The sequence below is a fragment of the Chlamydotis macqueenii genome, chromosome 15 (genome assembly GCF_036417535.1).
Source record: "Chlamydotis macqueenii isolate bChlMac1 chromosome 15, bChlMac1.mat, whole genome shotgun sequence".
NCBI lineage: Eukaryota > Metazoa > Chordata > Aves > Otidiformes > Otididae > Chlamydotis > Chlamydotis macqueenii.
In genome coordinates this window covers 16,000,001-16,022,118 of record NC_141570.1, presented here as the reverse complement: position 1 = coordinate 16,022,118, position 22,118 = coordinate 16,000,001, and the positions used below count along the sequence as shown (strand labels likewise).

Here is a 22,118-nt window from a genome sequence, read left to right as displayed (position 1 = left end):
AAAAGAATATGTAATATCTCCACAATCCTGATGGATCTTGTCTGTGCTAAAGCAAAGGCCACAAGATGAAATAAAAGGAATGAAGATGAAAGGTTCAATTAAAAAACAAATCGTTCTAAGATTTAGAAAAGGCTAGAAAGACTCTAAAATCAGATAAATAAGTTCAAACATAATTAATGGCTTTAGACCCTGTGATCTTTCTGATCTAGAGAGGCACATTTGATTTTGAAAAGGAGCTGTAAGTACCGTAGTTAATTTTTGAAGACATATATACACACCTTGCTGGGTACCTGTACACTGGATGACTCATTCTGGAAAACTGTAATTTCACTGTTAGCAAATTCCTAAAAACTCATAAATTTGTAGCATAACTTTAGGACTGATAGTTATTCAGTATTAGAGGGAAGTACATTTTAACCATAAGTAATGAAAGAAAAACAAACCACCTTACTACTACTCACCTCAAACACCCTCAGTATCATAGCACAGAGAATATTAGCACCTTGCTACATCACAAGGATAAAATACTTGAGGCACTTAGCCTGTTGGCAAATCATGCTTGGGGATTTCTAGATGAATGACTTGTATTTGTGTGTACAGCCTTTCAGCAGTGCTCACTGTTTACCCTGGAATTAATCCAGGTCCATAAAACTAGTGATACATCAACGTAACAGATGTGCTTAAGTGACTATGCATTATAAGGTGATTTGCTTTTGTTTTAAAAACTCAGAAACCAGTTTGAAGTTGATCTTGACAATCACAGTCCGTAACCCATCAGTATCTACTGTATTCGTTGCTGTTGGCAGACTGGTAATCTCCAGTTCCAAGGACTTCACCATTTCACTGTTTGACTTTCAAAAGCATCTAGACTGATAAAACTATTACAGTTGGAGCATAATCTCCTAGTTCTTGGCATAAGTCTACCAATTTATCCCCATCATAGTACTGTGTTGAAAACAGCTTAATTTGCGTTCATCTTATGATTACAAAATGCTGGAATGTAAATGTAGTAAGTTCCTTTATCAAGGTGAAAAAGATGGAGCCCAGGGCAATGCTAGTGCTTGCTCTCTAAAGGATGTACTCAGCAAACAAAATGCAGGCTTTGTTTAACAGCTGTTCAAGTACTGGGTTTTAGAGACTTTAAGAGATCATTTTCATTATTATCTATTTTGTAATCAATTTGTGACCTCCTGGCCACTTGCAACTTAACTATGAAGACTTGGCTTGAAAGTTTTTGAAAGGTATGTCAGAGTTCTTTCTCCTCCTGCATTGGACTCTGACAGAACTCTTTCAGAGAAAGTGATATGAACTGCCAGGTTAAATACAAAAAAAAAAAAAAAAAAAAAAAAAAATCTATTTTAAAATGCTTTTTCTTCTTTTTCTTTGATACTTTCTATTGTGAAACTTTTATAGTGTTGTTCATAGAGAACTTCTCTCTTCAAAGCTAATAATATTATGGAATTGATAGTGGAAGCTAGAACTTCAGGCTTGAGACTGAAAAGTCCTAAAGAGTGCACCACATTTTTTTTGCTCTCCAGTTTGAAAGGTCTGTCTGTATGATCTTCTGTCACAGCCAAAGATCCTGACTGCATTTTTGATCACACCTAAGTTACAGGCTTGACATGGAAACAGGTCTCCGCATATACTTCTGTAACATTATACACAAGCTGTCTCAGTCTATAATAATTTTAAAACATGTACAAGTAGAAAGACTGGGTGTTTCATTACATGGCATAACAAGGTGTCAAAGGGAAGCAAGTCTCCCATAAAACATAAATTATGGTTTGAGGTTTCACAAACTATTCGGCTGTTTTAACTAAAGGCAGGGCCAGAAGTTAAATTTTAAGCATGATAAAACCTGAGAATACTTAAGCTCTTAATGTAAATATATGCGTTTTGAAGTGATACATATTTGTATTAAATTGTCAAACTACGTTCTTACTCTAAGTATAATACTCCTGAAAAGCCTTTACAAAGCCAGCTGCAAATCTTGACATTTCATCCATATTGTTATTTATATACATATTTACTGCTGCCACCTGCTTGTAACTTGGCTCATACCATGAAGCAGTACATTCCTCTTGTTTCATTATACTTTGACATTTCACTGTAACTACATAGCTGCCCATTTCTCAGTTTCCAATTGCTCTGCAGCCGCTCTTGAATTACACTGGCATGGTAATAGAATAAAGATCTTTCTCTGTGGCAGTACTAGCCTTTTTTTTTTTTTTCCATGCCCAGATGGCACAAATCACTACAGGCACATGTAACAATTACAGCACAGCTTCTGCTACTTAAACCAACCCCCATAAACCCCACAGAGCTAGATTAGACGAGGGAATTTGGAGGTGAGGAAGAGGTCTGGCCAGTCGTCTCAGCTGAAACGGATAAGGGTTTGGTACCGCCTGTCCGTGGCTGTGATGGAGCACAGAGCACACTTACCGTCTACCATTCAGCGAGCCTGTTCTAAGGGGGAGAGGAAAGTTAGCTAATTAAGTTAAACCTAATTTCACAATCACTATCACAACACCCATTTTTACTATTATTATGTGTTATTTGAACACCTCTCGATGTCTCAGTAAAACTGTCACTTTCCAAGCAATAATACTGGAAACAGCAGTCACCAGGAGACTCAGATCTGCTACTCAATCTACCTATGTTCTTACTTCCCTCAGCGATCAAGTGAATCAGTCAGCTCTTTGATGTCTCAAGAAGGGTGATGACCACTATCCATGCCCTCAGATACTTAAAAATACAGATACATTTCCAATTCCTCTGTGCAGAAAAACCAATAGCTGAGCATAGCGTAATGGAATTAATTGGAGAGGTGCGAGAAGAGTGAACTAAGCTGGTTTAGAGAAGGAGAAAAACTCACTCTGGGCCAACCTACTTGATAAGCACACGATGTTTCTGTGTTGCCAATCCAAGAGTTTGTCATGAGCCATTTCATGAAAACTACAGCATGAAAATCTTTACACATGAAATAGATCTTTTATGACTTCACCAAAGTTATACCGCTTTAAATTTAATACAAGCTAGAACACAACACAGCACACACGTACGTATTTCATTAATCTTTGAGAAAATCCTCTAGGCATTCAGTATTTAAAAGATACTAAAACTGAGGGACAAAATATATGAAAGAAGCATAATAAATATATTAAAAATTATTGTAAAACTAAGCACATTTGGCATTCATGTAGGTCATACAGATTAACTTCACCTGTTTCTACGCAAGCACCTGCTCTACCTTTTCCTCAGCCCTATCCTGATCAGGAGGGCAAAGGAAGTCTTGCTGTGTACCTGAAGGCCAACAGGTACAGACTCACTGCAGCAAGGCAGAAAGGGAAGGAATTTACTGCCATTTTTCCAGTTCCCAACTTCATGTGAAAATGGTTAGTTTTTCCTGCTGATTGAACAGAAAGTTCACCAAAAAGCCAAAACTAAATCTATTTACTGTTTAGAATGCAAAATCATTGCCTTATATTGCACCTCTAAACCAAATACAATACGGTAACTTAGAGGAACCCATATTTCTTCAGTTAAAACTAATTTAAGAATGGACTAAAATGACTAGAATTGCATGCAAAGCACTAATATCTCCTGCTGTCTTGCAGACAGAACAGGAAAAAGCAAAGAGTATTCATTTCCCACAAGGCACAAATGGAAAAACAAAACAGAAGATTCAAGCAACTGAAGAAAGCAATCTTCAGTTTGTAAACCTTCTTCCTATCTTAGTTGGGAATAAGCAAACCCATCTTCATTCATTCAGTCTCCAAATAAAGGATGAGTTTCAAAAAACAGGTTAGTTTGTAGTTTGTGTTTAGGCCCTGGGAAAGTAAACAGCCACATCTTCAGAAGAGCTGATGACACTAGGCGTCTAGTCCGCTTAAAAAAAGTTTATTTTGATATCTAAATTTGGCTTTACGGAAACTGTTAAGGAAGATAAGAGGATTTTTTTTTTTTTATACTGAAAATAATAGGGTACACCTCATCTCACTAGTGACAAAAGTTTCAACAAACGCTTCTCATACATTCTTCCTGATGAAACTGCAGTCTGGAGTGAAAAAATGGATATGCAGATGCCCAAAAATGAACCCCCACAGATGTCTCAGGAAAAAACAAAAATACTTAGGAACCATCTACCCCAGTAAGGAAATAGAAAGTTGTCTGTCACACACACCAATGCACGTGCTACTAAAAGCAATGGGAATCTATCATAATCTGAATACACATCTGTGCATATGAAATAAAGTAACAATGCAACTAGAATAAACAGACAATCAAAGTTACTTCCCTTATTTAATCAACCACTCCAAAAGTAGGTCTAATGCAAATGAAGAATTATTTTTCCTTTAAGTATGATTGCAATCTATGTCCTTCAGAGCAGCTGACATGCTCCCCTAGAGAAGGTACTGAATGCTTCCCTGTGCTCATGATCTTCACTGTTTGGACTGACTAATAGCAGTATTTGAAAACACTGAGAAAATTACATTCATCAAAATTAGCAACAGGAGCTTTTTATTTTCATCTTCTGAACAAGTTACCTGACCAGCAGAAAATCTAACTTTGGAATTTTTTTTAATCAAAAAATTTACTTTTTGTTGTGGTTGATCCTCACTCAGCAGCTAAAACACCCACACAGCTGCTCACTCACTCCCCCTCTCACTGCTCCATAGTGGGATCGGGAGGAGAACTGGGAAAGAAAAGAAAGCAAAACTCCTGGGTTGAGATGTTAAAAAAAAAGTTTAAGAGAACAACAGAAGAAAAGAAAACAGAGATGGAAAACAAACAAACTCCAATAACAGAAAATAACTCACAGCACACCAGCTCACCATGGATCCTGATGCCCAGCTCCCTCCCCAGCAGCAAAAGCTGCCCCCCAGCCCCATCCCCACTTTATACCCTGAGCAGGGGGTCACAGGGTGTGGAGCAGCCCTGGGGCCAATTTGGGTAACCTGTCCCAGCTGGGGGCTAATTGGTAACTGTCCCAGCTGTGTCCCCAGCCACAGGTGCCACCAGCTCCAGCTCCTGTCCCAGCTCTGGTGAAAATTAGCCAGAACCAGGGCACTTCTTTCTCCGAAGAGAGTGTTAAATACATCTGTGACAACACTTACCTCTTCCCAACATTTGGCTTCTGAACTAGAGAAAATTTAGAAGAACTTTATTCCCACAAGGCTTTTAAAACACTGATATGGAGACAGAGCTGAAAATTCTAAATTTTAAAATGAGATACAGAATTTCCCTTCAAAGTAGTTATATTATCTATATGAATGAATAAAACAGCGTTTTCTGTAAATCTCCTCAATTCAGTTCCTCTTTGCAGCCCCACATGCATGTAGCAAATTCAGCAGAAATTGTTCGGTTTAATTTCTAGCTGTAAGAAAACAAATGCAGACACAGCAGGAAGCAAGGAGGAAAGAGTTGTGGTAAAATAGGTTGAAGACATGCTAAGTATTAACGATACCTGAGGAAGAACAGTTAAGCAAAACAATATGACCTGTTATAAAACCTGGAAATAATAATATTTTTGGAAGTCTGCTACTCGACTTACGCTCTAAAGTGGGACTGTGATAGCAGAAAATATACATCATTTATTAAAAACCTAGAGAGCAGAACAAAATTAAATACTGCTACTCTTCAAACATACTTTATGAAATTATGTTCACTAGAATCTTGGTAAGAAAAATTGTTTGCAGAGTACTCGGGTATTCCACAAAGAAAATACATTTCTAACACTGAAATAAATAATTTCAAATTTTGATTCAGATGCTCATCATCTCACTTCATTCACGGACCTCTCATTTCTACTTGATGCCATATCAAATGTCTTTTAAGGAGTTCACTTTCATTAATAGCTTCAATTATTAAAGCCTGTTTTATTTACACAGTTTTTGCAAATATTTTGACTCATTTTCTCTCCTGTAATACTACAGTTTTGTGTTGTCAAGTTCTGCTGTCCTCTCCATTGCTTCTGCCAAGCCATTCCAGCCATTCTCTGTAAAGCTTTTGCTCATGTAAACATACATTCTCCTCATTATATTTACTTTGTAAAGATTAAGTATTAAAAAAAAAAAAAATAGTGAGAATACGATTAAGAGAAAGAAGCAGAAAAAATAATATAATCATGGGAGAAGTAAAAAGTAGCAGCACGAAAAAAAAAAAGAAAGGATTAAATTAAAACACAACATAGGAAAAAAATTTATATTTTATGAAATAAAGACCTGACAGAACAGAAACATGGCATACTAAGTCTTGGTCTCACTTACTGTGACTTTGCATTTCAATTAACTAAATATCACAGAGATATATTAATATATATGAACATTATAATCTCTGAATACTAGATTTCAGGGTAGCCTGACTGTCAAAAGCTGATGAGAAATTCTATAGAGGGTGTTCAGGAAGATAAGGTCTATTTACATGTTAGATGATCAGCATGGGTGCAATGCAACATGAATGCCATGCAGTGAGGAAAAGAACATTCTTCTATAAGCAATGAAGGCTGCTAGCTAACAAGCATTTTTGTAACTACTTAAGTCACTAGGAAAATCCTGTCAGATAAGTCAAACCTAAGAAATACTTTCATTGGTAGTTCTTCATTTTAACAATAGATGTATTGGACACACCAAAAAGAATCTCTCAAATTGAGTGACTACTAAAAAGTCTATTTTACTTCTGGAGCCAACAAACTGCTAATAAAACACAATTAGAAATCCATATAATAAAAAATAAAATAGAGCCACCAATGCAAGTCTCAGAGCATAAAAGCATCTAATGACTTCTGAATTTTTTAAACCATCTTTGCATTAGAAAAAACACAAAACAGTCCACAGCAAGCCTTACTGCCCGTATCCAAACAGTCTGTTTCTGTAAACGACTACACCTGGCTGCAAACACCACCACTCAGTTATCAATTCAATAACATATGACAATAGTGATTTTCAGAAAGCATCATATATTGGTCATTGAGTCTCTGCTCTTGACAAATCAAATCTTCCCTTGACATATATGCTCCCTTATTTATTCAGGTTTGTCAGTACAACGAGCATGTGGCATGTCTTCTATTAGCAATCAGGTCTTACAATCCCTATTGACAAGACAGACAACAATCCAGTCTCGTAAAAGATTCATGACGCAACTTTGCACTCTCCTCTACTGCTTGCTTTCTCATAAAACCAGTGCAAATCCCATCAAAAATTTAGCAGAACCCCTGCCTCATCTGTTTAGGCCTGAAGCTAGTTGCAGGGACAACTCATTAGGGACAAGCTCATTAAAACCAGCCCTGGAGCAAAAGCAGTTTGCAAGTCTCCTCATTTTTATTCACTTTCACCTAGCCATTCGAGTTTCTTGTGTTTCCCAGACACAGAGCTTCTAATGATTTTGTACAATAAGCAAGGCCGTTCCCAAACTTAGGCTACACCCAGGGTTCCACAAATGCAGCTCCTTCTGTACACCAAAGCCAACGTACTTCTGTTCATTTGTAAGGCTTAGACGGTTCTGCACTGAAAGGCAGTATCAGAAAACCTCAAAGATACTCTTCTGCTTACATTAGCAAACGGCACCCGTGCATAAAAACTATCAAACATGCTAAAAACCAAAGAGAAGTCAAGATGGACAGAATTAACATGCCTGAGAACTCACTCATGTATGACTGTATTTGGTATTGCATTTGGTATTTTTAGCACCTGAGATACCTAAAATACCTAAGGGGAAAAAAAAAAAAAAAAAAAAAAACACACCAGCAAGGATTTCCTTTCTCCTTAGAGTCTGTTAAAGTAAATATTGATTAAATAAAGCAGGTTTTTGTTGTATGTTGTTGACCTTTTCTGTCATTTGCTGAAGTCCCTAAGTGAAACAATCCTTACTCTTGCCATGATCGCCAGCTGGGAAGCCTTGCTAATATCATCTAAATTAGATGTCTAAAGTTAGGCACATTAATAAGTAGCCCAACAGAAAATGCCTACATCTGGACAACAGAACTTGAAGATCATGGTTATCCACAGTTCTCAAGGTTGGTAAGGAAAATATCCCGGAGTGACTGCAAGAGCTTCCTTACTTCTGTCACAGAACAAAGAACTATAAGGGTCCACAAGGAGTAGATCTCCACCCCTAGATCTGTGATGACATCAACTAGTGAGTGCTGCACCGGTATCTATTTGTGCATTTGTACAGAGGGGAAGAAGAAAGCCTCATGGAGATATGTTCTTAAAAGTCAATTGCCAAAATTGGCCTTAGAAGAGCTTCATTCTAACAAAAGTTGCTGTCATATGCATGGTACAACTATTCATGTATAGATATATGTCCAGATAATGTATCCGAGCAGCGTCTTAATGAATTCAGGATAGCCAAGAACAGTCCGAACAAGAAGCGTGTTCTAATCCTTTTACAGATCATCTCTTGAAAATTGGTCAAATTCTACTTGCCCAGTTAAGCAGTTAAGTCAAGAAAACAAACAACTGTCAGAGTGAAGAAGACCCTCAGTCTCACTCCAATCTCAGAGGAGTGTCTTTAGACTTGTATTTTTGTAAGCAACTTATATTTTTGCAAGCATGTTAATAATCAATCATGCATTTTCACCTTGCTTGTGCTTTATACACGGCACTACAAACAGGATACTTTTTATTCTTGTCAAGTTCATTCTCTGCTCATCTAATGACGGTGCATAACCATCTCATTCACAGTCTTTAGCCCAGCACCCAAGGCAAAACAGCATCAAGGTCAACAGCATCTTTCAAAGTAAAAAATTTAGTGATTATTTTGCTTTCTTTAATATTCTGCATATGCACTTTAATATGCACTCAGAGTCAAAAATACTTAATTAATCTTGAAGAATTAATTATTTGGAAGATCACTGGCCAAAATGTGAATGTTAGTCATCATGTGTGACACTGTTAAAGACTATGAAGCCTATCATGCACAATTTTTCAAACAGATTATCGCCACAAAAAGTGTTGCACCAGTATGATTACACTTCCATATTGTCAAGTGCAATGAGCACCCAGCACCTCAAGCAACAAAGGTAAACTGACGGGATATGAGGCTTGTTTCATGCAAAGATCATTGCTTAATTGCTCGATATACAGTATCACTTACTCTAGCATCAACACAAACTCCAGCACAGATCAACAGTCCTATCCACAATTCTCAGCAAGTTAAGCAAATCAATCTTATTTGCACTAAAATGGAGTAGGGCCATTTAATGGGTAGTTTGAAGAACAACTTTGCAAATATTAAAAAAAACAGTACATTTTTCAATTATTTTATTTTTAATGAAAATTTGACTGTGTCTCCATTCAAGTCTTCAATGGGGGCTTCAATTAGTTTATATTCTGGAGTGTGAGGCACTCACACCACTGAAATCAAGTCTTAGTTGAGAAACACTACCAACCGTGTTTTACACTATGTTGCCCCTGCTTCCCTGTGCAACAGACAACAGCTGCATCATCATCAACACACACCAAATACTGAAATTCAAGTTTTCAGAAAAACAAGACTTAGGGAGTAAGCCATTTACAATTAAAACATATAACACAAGCTTTAAAAAAAAAAAAAAATAAAAAAGACTTGATAAAATCCATTAGCACAAGGTTTCAGAATTTCTCAAAGATTGTAAGTGACTCATTTATTTTACTATTAGTCTCTTGTGTCTCTATTCAAAAATTACCTGAAGGCTGAGAACCTACATGTCTCATGAAACTTTCTGCAGATACGGAAACTCCAAAAAATATGGATTTGTAAAGAAAATAATGACAAAACAAATAAATTTAAAGTAAGAATAGCAATGTTACTTCTCTCTTTTAAATCCCAATAAATCTTATCGTAAGAGAAGCCTGGCAACATAAGGACAGAAATTCAAATGCTTTAAAATATAATTAAGTACACATTTAATAATGCTAGCTTTTTTGTTTTTTAGACAAATATCATACAGTCTTACTTAAGCTTTCTTACACCTTTTCAAAGGCACCTCAGATACAATACCGCTTTTACATTCAGGTATGAAGTCTAAGAGAACTAGAATACAACTAGTATTAGATCATTAGATCTCACATTAGATAATTTTGTTTTGAACTACATCCTTTGAAAAACAAGTAATTATTCAGCTTCCAAGTAAATTATTAAATAGAAGGAATTCAATGTAGAGCATTTAAAAAGGATATGAATGCATCATATACGTCAGTTACTGTGTAGGAGAAAAAACTAAAAACAAATAGCTATGAAAAAGTTTCACTGCTGCCATACTGAGTGTTAACAGTATGATATCAATAAAACTGAAAGACATAAATAGGTAGTTTGGATTAAGCAAAGTTACTTGTCATTAGATATTAAGTATTGCTACAAGTGAACTTGCTCTAAGGCACCAACAAATTTACAAATATTGTGACTTCTTTTCCTGAAGACACTGTAAAAGCATCGATGCTATTCAACAGGAATTCTGTCTGGGTCCCCTAAGTAAAAATGCAGTGACTTCCTCGAGCTTCATTACTAACACAACTTTCCCTTATTAAAAATTCCAAACAAACAGGTGCTTCACACTAGGTCTACTTCTAAAATTGCTTTCTTTTTATTCCCAGTGATACATCAAGAGGTGAGGGAGAATTCATGCAGTATAGATCAGTCAGGCATTGACAGCACATCACACTTTGACAAGCTGCTTGGCTCTGTTTAAAGTCTAAGTTAGGCCTTGGCCCATCAAGGCCACGGCTATTGAATTATTGACAGCTTCTCACTGCGGTGCAAAGGGAAAGAGTGCTATAGCCTCAGTTCAATAAAGATGAAATGGAAACCCTCTCTGAAGCTTACTTTAGCACGTTAAAGGAGTTTTAATGGTCTTGTTTAAAATTCAGTGAGAGAATACATTAGACTGATTATATTTTCACCAGCTAAACAAAAAGTTTGGGATGCTGTGGAGATTATAAATGAGAGGAAAATGATGTGAAGTACAAATTTGATCTACACCAAGAAGTTGACTAATGTTTCAAACTCATTTCAAATCATCCAGCTTTACGTACTCTCATAACAGTTACTTTCTGCTGTTGCCATTAAATCTACAAGCTAACACAGAGGCCAGTCCACATTTACAATCTATCATCCGCATTAGTGCTACATTTATTTTCCTTTCCAGCTATCAAAGTGCGGTAAAGGGGTGTCAGTAAGTAACTGGCTACCCAATGTCTGCCTGGTTTGTTTGTTCACCCAAGAGAACTCTTCTACAGAGTAAATCACCGTTCTTCCACAACTAGCTGATTAATATTAACAATTCTGATCTTCTAAAATCATCTCTTTTCTTCTTCAAATTTATACCTGACAAGCTTTACTTGTATTTTAATAGCTGATGTCAGACAAGCAACAAGCAGAAAGTTCCGTCTCAGGACTATAATTTTAAATACAATGAGACTCACATCAACTGTCGCATAGACATGCAGAAAATTATTCCACATGGACTTCTAAAGTGCATCCTAAAAGCTTCAAAGAATGAGCACGTTCTTAAAAGAATTTAAATTGATGATCACAGAGAGGGGAGAGGGAGAGTTAAGCAATTTGTCTAATGTGACCCTATATTCATTTCTCCAGCATCACTTCCAATATGCTGCCTCCTGTCAAATCAACAAAGAGACCCTAACAGCACATCTAAATTTGTGTTCATTTGCCTTCTGCGGGATTATCTCTGCCACGTCAAGCATTATAAGTAAATCAAAGATGCTTCTCAGGGGCTGTAAGAGCAGGGCTAATCTCCAGACAAATATTTAGAAGGCAGCTTAGCCTGCTCTGGCTTTAATCGTTTCCAACTGATTTGACTTATTCTAATTACAGCCTTTATGTTATAAAAGCCATTTCTATGTTGCCGAGGAGCAGTTTCACTGCAAATACATGAAATATTGCTGAGTTTCTGTTCCCATGTCGATTATGGAAATGGTACTCTACAGCTTCCCTCTAATTAGAAAAACACACTGCACAGAGCATCAACAATTTTTAACATTAATAACAGAGTGACAGTGTCCTTTTGTGTGTCTTAAAATAATTTCTCAAAACATGAGACCACAAAGCCACTGTATCCCACTTGGGTATCATACTAGGCGCAATTTTCACATTTTTGCATATTATATTTATTCAAATACAGAACAGCATCTTTGAAGAAGCAGTTTAGTAATTTAACCTAACAGAATAAGATAATTAAACTTCTGGATAGTTTATGGTGAGGTGCTTTCCGAGCCCATGAGCTTGGAAAATCCACTCGTACACAAAGGAAATTAAACACAACCTCTGACAAATCAGACAGCATGGCTACTTGTGACTTTTAGCACTTACTTACCATGCTATCATTCCCCATAATGAGCAGACAGTGGAGATAATTGTCGTAGTTCAAAAAGCTGAAAAAGTAGTTACGGTGAAATACAAATAATGCACGTGATAATACATATTATTTCTGCTATGACGATGTAACAGACAACTCTGAACATGGCTGCCTTCTTGTCTCTGTGCAGAAAGCATCAACACTAATATACTGATACGATGAGAAAAATACATAGGAGATAAACCACTAAAAGCTGCTATGATATTTTACATAGAAAAATATGCTCTGGGAGGCAACAGAGAAGGAAAAGGCAACTCAAGTATCTACATGAGATAAATATGCTTACAAAAATATGTGTATGTCACTTTCAATACTGTGACTGGTCAAACCAAGCTGCTATGGAATATCATGTATTTTGCAAATAATAGGATGCTAAGCAGAAAACTTCCATAAGGCATTTACAGCATGACCTCTAATGTATCTATGAAATAACAGGGAGCACTATCACGCAGGTTTGCATACTTCTGTGATGATAATGTCTCCAATCTCCTTTCACTTGTCTGAAAAGGCTAGACACCTAACAACCCTGATGGGTATCACCAAAAAAAAAAGTTTTTATGTCCCCATTTGCTAAATGGAGGCCACAAGTTACTCTGGCAACAATTTTGATTTGTCCTGTAATAGTCTGTTTTCTTTTTCTCTTTCTGTAAAAATTAGACCCATATTATTAAAAATTCTTTGATTAGACTTAAAATGTCAATTACATTAGTAATTAATTCTTGTCTTTATGTGCAAGTTGCTTATCCTTTTTGGCCCTAACTAGATTTTAAGTGTAAAACTCCTGAAGAATCTTTTTGATATTCCTTAAAAAAAACTTTCTAGCCTCCTACGTTGTTTAAGTTACAGACATCCTGAAAGGAACGTATGCTCTGTGCGTTTAGTAATCCTTACTGGTTTTATCTAGGGTTTTGCAATGTTAGAAATAAGCCTGATGAAAACAATGGAGCAAACCAGCCAGAAGCAGAAAGCTGTCATTATTATGTTTCTGAAGTGCGTACTAGTTTTATTTTATTTTTTTTTTTAGAACAATAAAACAGCTGGTGGCGCAAATATTTTTTAATACAAGTTACAGTATATATTGCCACAGTAATGGAATAAGTTATATTGAGCTTCAGACACACTCACTACTGAGGCAGACAATCTGTGGGCGTTTCCCACAATCCCCCAAGATTGCTTCTCTTCTAGACTGACTGTCAGCCAGGTAGCAGAAATACTCTAGATGGATTTTTCTTTTTTTTTTTTTTTAATTTTTAGATCGTGATGGCTCTCAAAAGCCAAGAGTCTCTTCCTAACGCACTGTGTAGATCCAATACAAGTATTTTTTTTTTCTGAACTCCACATCCTTACTGCATCGTCCCTTTGCAGCATATATAAAACACATTAAATTGTTTACTGTGTAGGTCTAGTGTAAATTATAAAATTAGAACACTAGAATATTAGCAACACGACTACTCATTTACTTGAAATATTGTTCACTGGGCATAGGTTACACCAGTTCTCCAAAGACTGTGTGGGGTCTGTTTGCAAACCAAATTTACTTTGGTTTAGATCAACACATTTCTCATGTGGCTGTTACCCGGGCTATCCAGAGACTGCTATTCAGTCCATCACAGAAGCAAGAACTCTTTAAGTCTTACAGTTGGATGTTCAAATAACTCCCCCAAAGTCCTGCTATCGTCAGATAGTCTTCAAAGGATGAGGTTGGAGAATAATCTTGGCCTGTAACTTTCAGACTGTCAAATCTCAAAAGTTTCCCATGGTAACCATAAAAGTTCCTTGGGAAAGCAACGAAACTGATGCAAGAGGGAGGCAAACAAAAAATGCTTAACTTTCACCATTCTATATAAAGAAGCATAGATAATATTAGAATCACTGAAACCAAATAACATTTTCAAGGTATGAAAGCAAAGACAGCAGGCATTTTCAGTTATTATCTCCCACTTTGATATCCCAGTGCAATCTGGTGTTTTCTACCATTGTAAAGAAATAAAACTTGTCACTGTCAGGAAATTGAGAACTTGATGCCTTTGTGAACAATACTATTAGCATAGCCATGCTGACTGTACAAACTTTTCTGTTTTCTTAGGCCAGTTCCTCATAAGGTAATCCCTTCTTAACAACACATTGGGTTTGGGACTTTTTAATGAACTAAAATTCTAAGTAGTAAATACGTGTTTCCCCCTCTGTCTTCAACACTGAAGAGCAAACACGTTAAGTGTCTACCTGTCAGGGAAGAGGTAAAAATGGACTGGTCAGCCAGGAAAAGTTTCCTGTTAGTGAACTGTGGGTCTTAAACAAATGAAAATTCAGAAGTCATAAAAGCACTTAGATGTTTTGAAAGAAAGAAAGAGAAGAAAGGTTGCAGTTGATAAACAGCTACACTTTTAAAAAGAAAAAAACCTTCCAGATATCATACAGATATTACATTTCATAGTTTAAATGAACATATGTCTGCAGAGGATTAAGATAAAATCTTTGCAAATGCACATTATCCCTCATCTGCTTGTTACTTGGTCTTTTTCCCCAAAACATCTGACACTAGTTAGTTTTGAGGAAGAATACTTGACCAAAGAACAGAAAATATGCTCTAAAATACTAGCAATGGGGTGGCTACAATTTTACATTAAAGAACTAATTCCCAACAGAAAATGACATAAATTTTCTCGGGGTTTTAAACTATATCATAAAATTCATATAAGAAAAATATCTTTGACACTCTCTAGAAGCTTCTCATAAAACTAAATAATGTTTTAGAGTAAATCAAGTCACCAGAACAACATCTGCCTTCGACTGTCAATGTTCCTTCCTTATATAGGGAGGTTTTGGGTGGGTTTTGGTTTTATTTTTATATATACCTGTAAGCAACAGTAGCTAATTTCAGGAACAAGAACGAACCAAATAATACACCAAGTTCTGCATCCCAACTTACTTAAATTAAAAAAAAAAAAAGTAAAGGTTTAATGCTACTGAAAGAAAAAACAAAGCCCTCAGACATTTTAACAAAGCTAGAATCAATTCTCCTATAAATAACTCATATGCTAACAGCTGAATTAGAGAGCTTCGAGGTTGAGACTCCATTTCCATAGCACTGGCCATTGTCCAAATCCATCATCCATGCCTTCTAAGTAAGAAAGCACTTAGAATGTCCCACACAGGACATGTGAGGTTCCAAATGCAGTTCTGAGCTGTCCTGATTTGGATATATAGTAGCACGGGATGTATTTTTAAATGTCTTGGACGGTCACAGGGAACACGAAAACATTCCCCAAACTACCCAATTACTTATACGTTGCCATCTCTTTCCATTCTCTGGTAGTAGTGATAAGCTGGCAGAAGGGACTTTTTCCAAACTGCAGTGCAAGTCTTGCAGCTTCCACTGGCCCAGTGACCTATGCAGCACCACCTCACACGTACTGACCCAAACCCCTGTCTGAATATGGGTGAACAAGACTGGGAATTCGACTTAGGTTAAATTAGCCCAGAGCAAATGGGTTAGCTTCACAAAGATGACTTTCATGATTTGGTTCAATGAACAGCTGCACACACACTTTCACAGGTACAAGGGAGGGCAGGACTTCCTTATTCATCTGCCGTGTTATCTTATTTCCCCTGGGAGGTGGGTGAGGTACGGAGCCATATTTTTTCCACTTTGACAGAAGCAGCCTACTCCCCAAGAGAGTAACGGGAGGTAGAGAAGAAAAAAGTTAAGTTTGTCTTTTGCCGATGGTCCTCGGTAAACTACAGACAGAAAAGGCGCTAGAAATACTTTGGTTTGCTGTAATTTTTAACATATGCTCAAAAAAGTGGTAAGACTCTAGAAGCTGATTATAAAAATACCACAATATCAGTCAAAATACCAGCCTTAGTTACTCAGAGTCATATCATTGATGGAATCATTGAGGTCTGCCCTTCATCCTCCCCACTAAAACGGTGATAATGTGACCATGACAGACCTGAATTTGCTGAAGTACAGTCTGGGCCTCAGTGACAGAACTGATCATTGCACTGTGATTTTTAAAAGAAAAAAATGTCAGAAATGAGACTCTAAAAACACCCGATGGCCAAGACCAATCAGGTACACTAAACCCTGACCACTACAAGAAAAGCAACACAAGTAACAAAGAAGATCACTGCTTGGTGTTCCGTGTCTTTATTACTGATGATACTTCCCTACAACAACTAAATTTTACTCTTAGAGATCGAACTGAATTTTCTCCTGAGGAAATTACCAAACCGGGCTTTTTCTTTTCCCCCTAATTTTCACATTTTCAAGCTGAAATCACAGACTAAGCAAGCAGGACATGCTAACAGTATTTAAACAGCCACTCTGAAGCAAGGAACTGCACTTGGAAGGAATCAGAACATCGATGTGCTAACAGATGATTCACTGAAAGACATGGAGAAGGAACTGCATGCCAGTACCATACATCTCGGGAACGCGGAGTGTCTGCAACAATAAATAGAGCTGTGCTTCGTTCATGATTCACTGCGGTTCTGGACACACTGTGGGGTAGGTGCATTCTGAAAAACGCTGCTGTCCTTGTCCCTTTCTACTTGATGCACCTGGGTTTTCCTTCCAGAGACAATGGGAGAGGAGACTGTGTAGAGCTTCCATCCTGACCTAGACTGACAACGCGTCCTGAGCACTTACTTGGAAGGGGAAATCACTCCTAGCCACAACCTAGACATGGGATACCACAGCACGCCCCAGAAAAAAATGCTGTATAACATTCGACTAGGTAGGGCACAAGAGACTTGGAGGATGAAAAATTAAAATCCTGCAGTGTCCAATTTTATAATTCATCCCTGGGTAAACAACAGCAAGCTGTTAATATTATGAAACCTGAATCAATTCAGACTTCATTCATCTCGTACCATTTTTTTTCTCACCTTAACCAATGTCACTAACAGTCCTGTTGCTTTAGGGCAGTGATTTTGTATACTTCCATATACATATATGAACTTTCTACATTTCTGAGCTGGAAACACCAATTAAAAACTTCTGCTTTTCTGCTGCAGCACTCCATTACCTCAAGCTCTCCAAAAAAGAAAAGATGGACAGACAAGAAGTTCAGCTAACAAAGTTAGAAAGTAAATCTATTAACATCTACCTTTTTGATAAATCCACTACCTTTATTAAGTTTTAAAAAATAGAAAAATAATCTTTTGCCCTATCACAATTAATAACTAACATGACTAAAAATAGTTCTTGCCTGCATAACTGTGGAAATTTTAAATCCCAGCTATTTCAGCAGCACTTCAGAAAAATCAAAGAGCCTCCTTGTTTTTTCATGAAAACGGCACAGAAGAATAGGAACCAAAAACTGTTATTCAGTGTTCTCTTAAAAAAAAAAAAATTGGCAGTATTTCACCTTACAACTAAGGCACACTTATTACTTAAATAAAGAAAACAAACTTCCAAGTCCTGGACATTAAGCAGTCCTACAGCTCTGGAAGACAGATGCCCTGTTCACACAGCAGTTTACAGCAATGTATCCTATGAAGAGCCTACTTATATTTTCTATGGTTCTGCATCTACTACCTTCAAAAAGCACAAAAAAAAAAAAAAAATCAGAAATAGTTCTGAAAGGCTTTTTTGCTTATGGCCTTATAACACAAGAAGCTCAGCAGCTTCTATATAATAGAATTTATGTTATTTTTCATAAAGAAAAAATACAAATGAATATACAACAGAAAGCAGTTTATTCGTCTGTCTTAAATTTCCAAGAAAAGACGACAGATGACAGGTGTTATTACTTGGCATCCTTACGCAAATTTATGGAATACATTTTTGCAGCCATATTAAAAATGAGAAACACAATGTATAATTGAAGACAATATGTAAGAATCAAAGGATAACAGAGTTCCTGATCAAAACGATTCCTGCAAAATGGGTTCCATCACAGAATTCAGTTACATCTTGGATTTTCTAATGATCGAACCGTGTGCTTCCAAGGATTTAACTCAAGACAGGAATTTCTGGACTGGTGCACCTTGTAACAGGGATGTTTTTTCTATACAGTTGACAGCTCCAGACAGGACAACAGCAGTATATGAAACAAAAAATAAGGAACAGTGATTTTGGAGTGACCTGATTTAGTCTATTGTTACTGCTCTACCTGCTTTTGCCAGTCAAATGAAGAGTGGCATGAACACTGGCATCCAGATGTTTCCATATTTTGTGCTTCTCTTAAATAACAAAAAGCCTGAGTTTGAAAATAGCATTCTGACACAGAGTGAAAGATTGTTTGGTGGTTTTAGAGAAGATACGTGCTTGAAGATGTATTGACAAAATACATGATAGACCTGTGACAGACTCAGAAACTATGACACATCTTTTACGATTTCAGGACAGACAGATGTATTTATTTAGCTATCTGTATGTGTGTGTGCTGCACATAAAATCTCTCAAGAATCTAAAAGTAGAAAACTTTGTCCAGTTTTGCTTTGTTCTTGTTCTGTAGGACCAAATTAAATAGGGAATGGTGATTATAGGTGATAATTTTGAGATTTCTGTGTCTCTCAATGGGATGAGCTGGCTGAGTCCAAGCCAACACCTAACTAGTATGTTTTTTTTCCCTATAGTTTAGCAGTCTACTTCAAATTTTTAATGCATGTTAAAATATAACTTTCTTATACTGTATACTCTAAACCATGTAAACTATAATATATTCACTAATGTGTTCCTGAAATACCTTTATCATCACAAAAGGAACCTCGAGAACAGAAAGAAGACAAGGAAGTTCAAAGGATAAACTGGTTGGTAACCTTGAAATAGCTAGAGATGCCACCTCTTCTGTTCCTACCATCTCAACCAATCTACCAGTTCAGGAGATGTTCTTGTGAAGTTCCACTTTTGTACTTGAACTAGCTATTTCAACTGGGACAGAAACCTTGATGCATGCCGTGAATCTTTAGAAAGGACATTTATTTACTGGCCTCAAAAACCAAACGCAAGTCTGCTTGCTGTTGGAAACTTCTTGGATTGTATGTCACTGCAGGGGTCTTAAATCCACTACTGTAGTTTCTTTAAAACTAATTAAACTAATCAAGAACTCTGTCAATACAGTAGTAAAAGTATAAAATTTAAGGGTTTTTTTTTTTAAAAATAAAACTTTTAAAAAACAGAGAATGTAGGCTTCATAGTGCAGATTCTGTATCATACCAATAAAATGATAAATGTCAACTACTTCTTGATATGTTTTACAGGTGGGTCAAAATAAAAAGTAGTAAATATTTGACAAATTTTCACTCGGGCCTTTCACGTCATTCTTCATTGTAACTAATGCTTGGAGAAGTTAACTCTTCATGATCACCCTTTCATTGGTGCTCTTCTCACTTGTAAATGCATTCATTATCCCTTCAAAAGTGTTGCATCAGTTACTTGTCACCAGGACTGCAATTAAAATAATGTTTAGAGAAAGTGGAGTCTACTTGCCTTTTGATGCAGGGAGAAAATGATCTGTAATTTTAATCGGGGTCACATGCATGTGCTAATAAAAGACGAGACCTCTCAGTTTCATTATTTTGCTTTCATCTTTGGGTATTCCTGCTTTACACTTTTTGTTCTCTAATTTTTAAAATGCTCATTGTGGTGTTTTAAAAGGAATACCGAATAACATCGCAACAGCGCTGGAAGCTGAACACTGTTATTAGATAAAAGTGGTGGTAATGCATTAGGAGGTGTTGAGTTAATAGGAAAACAGCTTTGATTCACTCGCCCCTGTCTAACACGCCACTACGGCAGCAGTGAAAAGGCAGTGGGCAACTCCCCTCTAATCACCTCCTGTTAGCTGCAACTATAGGCAAATTGCTGGTGAGGATTAAGTGGGGAGACTATCACAGGATCAGTGTCAAGCAGAAAAAAGACTCAATTTGTGAGCAATCATGACTCCCTAATCACTCCTCTAAGAGCTTTAGGAATTACTAACGGTAGTCTTCAGTGGACACATCCTAAGTGCCGACCTACAGAACTAAGGAATCTCTTCTTACCACAACATAGAGGATTATGACAGATAATAAAATAAATGAAGGCTGAAAATAAACAGCTTGCGTTCCCCAATCCTGTACATTCTTCAGATGACTGAGATGATGACAGACGTGTGTCAGCATGGCGAGTGCAAACCCAGATAAGCCAAGACTTGCGTGATTTGGAGACAGTATTACCAACAAATCTGTCAGTTACAAGGTGAAGAAAATACCTGTACTCCTGCAACACTGTTCCACATAGGAACAGCAGAAAAAGTTCTGCCCATTACATATTTTCAAGTCATTGTTACAGAATTATTCCCAGTTACTTTTACTTTCAGTAAAAAATAAAAACAAAATAAAAAATGGAAACAACTACTATTTAATTTAGAGACAATCTTAATAAGATGAACTTTTAATTTTTTATGTATCATTATGATGCCTTAAATTATAAAATTTAATAAAGACTACAAGCACCAGCTTCACAACACCTGACAGATCTAGAATTGCTGGGGGTCTAAAAATCAACATGCCCAATAAATGATAACATCTTAGACATCAAAAAGTTTCATTCTTTGTAGTCTGAGTTGCAAGACAGTTGGCTCCACTACTCGAACAAAAATTACATTTCCTGCTATAGTTTCACATGACCTAATTTCTTGGTATCAGAAAGAACAAAATTGAAGAGTATTTAGACATAACAGGGAAAAAAAAATTAACGTTTCAGCATAAGACATTCTTCAAAGCTACTGTTACACCAGCTAATTATCAAAATTAGCTTTACTTCATACAGGCACATCAGGCTACTGCTCACCGAGAGGAGATGAAAACATAGAGCATACACAAATGTCAGCATGAGACCGGACTCCCGAATACTTAAACATGAAAACAATAAATGCACGTTTCAGCATTACAGAACAGTAGTTACATTAAAAAAATCAAAAGTAACATACATATTTAAAAATAACATGTATTATCATCAATACTCTTCTGAAGAGTAACAGGCTACAATAGTTGGGTGGTTTTGCTGCACTGTATGTCACAGTGTTCATGCATATCAAAACTTGGTATCACTAATATTAATTTAGGGGAAGGAATAAAAAACAATTAGGGCTTAGTAATCAATCACTGACAATTCCTTCTACTAATGTACTGATAATCTCATGCAATAAAACAAATAATTAAAGGAGGAAAAAAAAATAAAAAAAAAAGCACTGCCTCCAGGTTTTCTATGCATCTCAAACTTGAACTGGAAACAGTATCTTTGTAACAACATTATAAATTGCCTTCCAGGAGTGAAAGAGGTCCTTCCACAGTAAGGTAAGAAGTACTAATAAAGAGTAATTGAAAATTAAGAATGACAAAGTGTATGCCACTTAGACTTCATTATGTTGAATATTACTAAAACAGTACCAAGGTACATTGAATACTGAAACTAAGACGTAAAGCAGCTTCTTTACAGTATACATTTTTAAAGACAAGAAGATTTTTTTCTTGTAAAGTATCTTAAATTGATAAAATATTTCCTTTCAGCTAAGTGCTCCAAGACAAATATACAACACACACATACATGTATCTTCTATATATATACACACACACACGGGAGTCGGACTCTATCCTTAAGGGTCCCTTCCAACTTGAAATATTCTATGACATAATGTGCAGAAAGCCTGTATGCATACTACCGGAGTTGATATTAGGTAGGAAACCTTTTGTCTTTCTTCTATCAATGCTTTTAAATCACAAGACAAAACAGGAGCACACAAACTCAGGGTGAAAATGAAAATTAAACCCA

General features: G+C 36.5%; 1 protein-coding gene across 36 annotated transcripts in view; it reads right to left on the bottom strand.

The window, feature by feature from the left end:
- The window catches only part of RBFOX1 (RNA binding fox-1 homolog 1), a 968,785-nt gene that overhangs the window by 168,824 nt on the left and 777,843 nt on the right, over nt 1–22,118 (bottom strand). The window contains exon 1 of one of the 36 annotated variants that reach the window (XM_086759513.1): nt 17,548–17,680. The exons of the other annotated variants lie outside the window; for them this stretch is intronic. Coding sequence (XP_086615639.1) covers nt 17,548–17,574 — 27 coding nt within the window. The 5' untranslated portion in view covers nt 17,575–17,680. Of the gene's footprint in view, nt 1–17,547; nt 17,681–22,118 lie in introns of those variants that run through there. 36 annotated transcript variants of the gene reach the window in all.